Here is a 6,000-nt window from a genome sequence, read left to right as displayed (position 1 = left end):
TCTTCAGCACAATCTTCTAAACACATGAAGAAGCATTAAAAGTAGACGAAAAATTAACACAGCGTATCATTTCCTTATTAACACCTTATCTACCTCCTTAGCCCGACATCCAAGTCATTTTGTACTTCCCCAACCACAAAAAATCTCAGCTTGACCTTATCAGTGTCTCTCTCCCATTTCACCTCCAGTCAGATTGTGGGATTCAAATTAAGACCCCCCCCCCCCCCCCACACACACACACACAGTTCTGACATTACATAGATAATAAACAGTAAGAACAGAGCTGTGAGTATAGTATTTGAAGCAATGAGTACAAGTTTAAAGGTACTAATAAAATAAAAGATATATAACATTTAAAAAATAAACATGTATTTACAGTAGCTATTAACATTTCAAGCTTGAACAAATAAATACTATATATATACTGAAAGCAGGAATCAGAGGACGCCCAGAGTCACAAACTCAAACATGCATATCTTTAATAATATCAAGACATTGTCTGTCCACAATGACGTGAATAATAACTGGACTGATGAGTTGTGTCTGTCTTCATGGAGCATACCAAGATTATCCTGGTATAACACAGAATGTAGCAGCATGTTTCAGATCCTGCACGAGGTTCAAGTGTCAGTTTCCATATGTTCCTCTGCAGCCTCTGTTTTATTTGGTGCAATCTCATTTCCATCATTTGCTGGTAATGTTGAATCTTTGTCTTCTTCAGGGAGGATATTTATACTGGTACTTTCTGATGAGTCACTTTGATTCTGCAACAGTAAGTTACAGAAACATGTTTAAAACATACACATGTATGAACCTTAAAAGCTGAAAAATATTTTAGCATTCTACCAGGAATTGTCATATTTTCTACATATCTACTATTTTATGTAATTATAAAGATTATAACCTGGATATAGCAAAATAAAGGTCATTCAAAAACAGGAGAAGTGTTTGCTGACTGACCAAGATTTTGGCAACATGAGCACATAGTAAAGAAAGAACATGGCAGAAAAATATGTTACACGAAAAGCTGAGTAACATAATGTCTGGCAAAAAAGGAAATCTTAAAGTGATAATTTTTTAGTAACAAGCAATTTTTTGCTGTTTTTGCTATCAAGAAACTTAGTAATGGTTTTTTTGTTTGGTTGATTTTAGTGAGTGAAAACAACTAGAATCATATGTGCTCATGTCAGAACTGTAGAACATGAAGACAAAGAGAAGAGTTAAAAACAACTACACGTTAACCCGAATAGATGGAAGAGAAGACAGATAAAAACAGGGACATTATGGAAAAAGGTCTATAAAATATGTCATAGACAAACGGAGGTCCTGAAATAAAAATCAAATGTACTTTGCCATATTGCTACAATGGATAAAAATTGGAACGTGGTCAACAGTGCAACCTAGCTAAAACGATCCCCTCACGGCGAGAGTGCCGAGTGGAGGTCGTCCATGCCACTGGAAGAGGCTTAGTAACTCTGAGCTTGTTCCCATGAAGGGAGGACCAATGGTGATGACAAGGCGACACCATCTGCTGACAGACGGCAACACAGAGACTGAAGGGAATGTAAGAATGTGACCAGGAACCCATAGAAACATCACAGTGGCTCCATCAAGACTGAGCAAGTGACAGCTTTCTTGAACCCGTTGCACTAAGGTGTGCAAGGTGTACAGCACACAGAGGCTTTGAAGGGCACTGAGAGAGTCGGAACAGATGACGCAATTGAAAAGCCTGTGTCGCCAGATGTATAGTGTGGCCTAATACAGGGCAAAGAGCTCTGCTGTAAATACTGAGCAGTGTTCCAGAAGCAGACACTGAAAAACACTGGTGCCAATGGTGACGGCATACGCGATACCACAGTCAGATAGTCATCTGTGTACACAAAGGAACTATTGCCAAGTTCCACGCAAAGGTCGTGAAACTGAAGGTGATAGAGCGAGGCTGGAGTAGTGTCCTTAGGAAGTGAACGAAGGCCAAGGTGAACACAGGCTGCCGCACAAAGCCAAGGTGGTGAAAGGTTGCAGGTTGAGTGAAGTTAAGCTGCCGGAGCAAGAGCTGAAAGCGAACTCCAGGAAGTAACAGAGAAAAAGGATGCACCCCATACTGGCGATCAAAGGAGTCATCGAAGGAGGCGGCATAGGGTAGCTGGTCACGCATGGCAGATAAACTGCATGCATATCTGGTGAGGAGAAAGTAAATACACTACAACAGCGGTAGTTCAGCAGCTTCCGCATACAGACTCTCAACTGGGCTAATACAAAAGGCCCCAATGGCCAAACATGAATTCTACGAATTTCTTAGTTTCAACGAATGGAAGAGCAACAGATTCAAGATGTAATGATGGTGGAAGAAAGCAACTGCACCACCAGAAATTCATACAAATGGTTTTGTCAGTGGAAACACAAAAGCCACAGCCGATGCTCCATGAGTGAAGGCGATTGAGACATTGCTGAAGATGCTGGTCAATGAGACAAGTCTGTGGAGAACTGCAATAGATGGCAAAATCATCAATGGAAAGGGATCCAGAGATGCCCAGCGGGAGACAGGCCATTATACGGTTAATGGTGATAGCAAAGAGGACAACACTCAGGACAGAATCCTGAATTACACTGTCTACCTGGAGAAAGGTGTCTGACAAGGCAGAACCCACAAGCACCTTGAAAACTTGTTCGTTTAAAAATGCCTGAAGGAAACAAGGCCACGGAAGCCCCACAAGTACAGAGGATACCAACCCTCCAGCAGGGGCCGTAGGCTTTCTCCAAATAGAAAAACATGGCCACAGTCTGGGATTTCCGCATAAAAACATTTGCGACATTTATCAACAAAGTGACGAGATGGCAAACAGCAGAACGGCGTACTCGAAATCCACACTGTGCAGTGGTTAGTAAACTGCGAGACTTGAGCCACCAAAACAGCTGGACAGGAATCGTATGTTCCATCACCTTGCAAAAACAGCTGGTGAGAGAACTAGTGCAGTAGCTATAAGGAAGGTGTTTGTCCTTACCAGGCTTTGGTATGGGTATGATAGTCGCTTCACACCAGTATCTGGGAAATGTGCCCTCTGCCCAGATCCGAATGTGAACATCGTCTGGATGATGATTTTGTGGGCGCTCAACAGCACGGTTATAAGTGCAGGTACAAATTCCCAACCTTCGCTCAGTCCATTCTCACCACTTTCATGAATGATGATGAAATGATGAGGACAACACAATCACCCAGTCACCTCGAGGCAGGTGAAAATCCCTGACCCAGCTGGGAATCGAACCTGGGACCCTGTGCTCGGGAAGCGAGAACACGACCGCGAGACCATGATCTGCGGACTCGTTTCCAATGGAGGAAGGCACAGTGATAGTGGGAGGAACTAGAAATCTTCAAAAAATGCCGGTCCAAGGTATAGCAACAGGGTCCACAGTGATATCATCTGCTACTGCCAGGCTAGAAATTGGTGAATGGATCTTGGGTCACAGAGAGCCACACGGTGGGAGAGGGAGTCGAACTGTTAAAAGATCTAGTGAATGAAATCCAGCTAGCTGTCCCAAAGAATGTAATGACACTGTGCAAGCAATTGTTTATAATGAACACAGTTTACCATCATAGGATGACTATTAATTTCAACATCAACCCTAAAGACTTAAATTAATCAAACTAATATCCTTCATGCATTAAAGTCACCAAGCAGCAGAAAGTGGTGAGGTAGCTGCCCAATAAGCTGGAGGAAGTCTGTCCTGATAACATCGAATGATAGAGGAATGTAAACAATACAAAGGGGAAAGGTCAAGTGAGGAAGGAAAAGGCAGACTGCAACAGCTTGAAGGGGGCTAGTCAGGGAGATGGGTCGACTATGAATGTTATCCCGTACTAGCAGCATGACTCACCCACAAGACTTAATGCTATCTCCGGAGTGGGGTGTCAAAATGGATTAGAAAGAAATGCGAGAGCTCAAAGCAGTCTTGAGGACACAATTTTGTTTCCTGGAGGCAGAGAACAAGCAGACACTGCAATTCTAATAGCAGCTGTAAATCCTCTGTTTGATCGAAGGCCACAAATGATCCATTGAAGGAGAGTCATAATGAGGAGAGGAGAGAGGGGAAAAGTTGAAGGGGTGTCACCTCAGCAGCTGCCGAGTGCCGGCCTTCAAAGACTCACTACCACAACGTGCAGAGGCTCGAGGATCCAGCACCATGATATCCACAGAGGTGTCTGTATTCTCCCCCAGTCTATCTGCAGGGTCCAGGGCAGAAAAACGGTCGGTAGTGCGCACCAACGACACGGAGTTGCCTGGGCAAGAGTATCACGTGACGACACCGTCAAAGAGGATCTCAGAGTCGGTGAAGGAGAAGAACTTTTGCCTTTGTTTGACTTCTTTGAGCCTTTCCAGTTGGTAGAGGAAGACTCATCTGTTTGTTGGCTGGAGGGACGTAGAAAGTCTTCGTGGGAGTATTCCTTCTGTCCTTTCCAGCCTGCTTGTTATGTAGCAGGTGACTTCGCCGAGGGAAGCGAATGTTCGGTGGCTTGCTGCACAGCTGGAAGAGGAGACAGCGATGCTACCACGACACTGGATAATGCTGAATTTGAGGTCGCACATCTGCATGGCCATGTTCTTCATGGAGCAAGATGTAACAAGAACAATACTGTAAGTGCCAGATGGTAGAGTGCAGGGTGTGAGACTAACCAATAACCAGTGAGCGACCGCATAAGTCACTTTTTCCTTTACCCAGATATCCTTGATAGCCCACTCATCGAGATACATGGGCCAATCTCGAGAGGAGGCGGTATGGTCACCATTGCAGTTGATACAGCGGGGGCGGAGGGGGGCAGTTGTTCTGATGCACATCCTACCACAGGTTACACATTTGTTTGGCCGGGGTGTCAACAAGACATTTGAGTATGGTTCAAATAATGATGCAGGTAGCAGCACATTGTGTTCAGAATGTACTGTCGGACTGTGATAACTTCATAGCCTGGTTTGATCTTTGACAGAAGCACCACTCTATCAAAGGTGAGCAAAGTGTGTGTGGTGTGGTGTGTGTGTGTGTGTGTGTGTGTGTGTGTGTGTGTGTGTGTGCGCACTAAGGATGCCTCTACCTTTTTCATAATCCTATGGACAGCAATGGCACCCTGATTAGAGAGGTATGTTAGGATTTCTGCCTTGGTCAGACCATTGAGCAGCCTAGTGTAAACACCATGGCATGAATTAAGGGTTCTAAGGGGCTCAACATGAACAGGATAGCCATGGAGAAGTGAAGCGGCAAGCAGTTTTTGTATTTGAGAATCAGGAGTATTCTCCAAAAGCAAAGTGTCATTGTGTAAATGAGAGCAAGATTTCACAGGGCCAACAATTGCATCAACACTTTTCTGAATGAGAAACAGATTTACGGTTGAAAAGTACTAACCATGAAACCACGAGGAACCATGCTGCAGCTGGGAGGGTCTTTGAATTGGGAGTTTCATTTCGTTTACATTTGGTAGACATGGGCTGTGAAGACAATGATTCACTCATTGCGAGAAAATGCCTCATGATTGCCAGTGTCTCCCTCCGAGGGGGCTCATCCATCTTACGTGATTGTTCAAACCTCAGGTCACACCTGACAGAGGGACCAATCAACAATTTTGGAAGGCAGCAGCTCAGGTAATCACCCCTCCCTAGGCCTGGCCTGTACCAGGGTGCGCATGCGAACCCTACCTGTTGACACGCTGCTGGGAATTACGCATTACCCAGTTACCTGTTGCATGTAGGAAGCATGGGCCAGCGTTCAGGAGCGCACAGGAAGCATGAAGAAAAAGAGGAATCTCAAAGCCTAAAGCAGAGGAAGGATAGGAGAAGGTGAATCTCACCAATGAGCAGCAAGGGAAACAGCACTGTGTGCAACAATATGAAGTTGTACCACTCCTTGGGTGCTCCAGCCCCCCATTCAACGGCCCAAATTCCACGAAGTCTGGTATCAGAATATCACCAACTTTATCAACCTCTGTTAGTGGACAAGAGAACTGAGGTTATTCTG

General features: G+C 44.6%; 1 protein-coding gene across 1 annotated transcript in view; it reads right to left on the bottom strand.

Moving 5' to 3' along the window:
- Positions 1 to 347: 347 nt before the first annotated feature.
- LOC124596003 (translation machinery-associated protein 16 homolog) overlaps positions 348 to 6,000 on the bottom strand; it is a 48,802-nt gene continuing 43,149 nt past the window's right edge. Inside the window, exon 6 of the mRNA XM_047134953.1 lies at positions 348 to 764. Within this exon, the coding sequence (XP_046990909.1) occupies positions 621 to 764 (144 nt within the window). The 3' untranslated portion in view covers positions 348 to 620. The remainder of the gene's footprint in view (positions 765 to 6,000) is intronic.

Source organism: Schistocerca americana, chromosome 2, assembly GCF_021461395.2.
Source record: "Schistocerca americana isolate TAMUIC-IGC-003095 chromosome 2, iqSchAmer2.1, whole genome shotgun sequence".
Taxonomy (NCBI): Eukaryota; Metazoa; Arthropoda; class Insecta; order Orthoptera; family Acrididae; genus Schistocerca; species Schistocerca americana.
The sequence above is the reverse complement of the archived record's forward strand: the minus strand, read 5'-3'. Positions and strand labels throughout refer to the sequence as shown.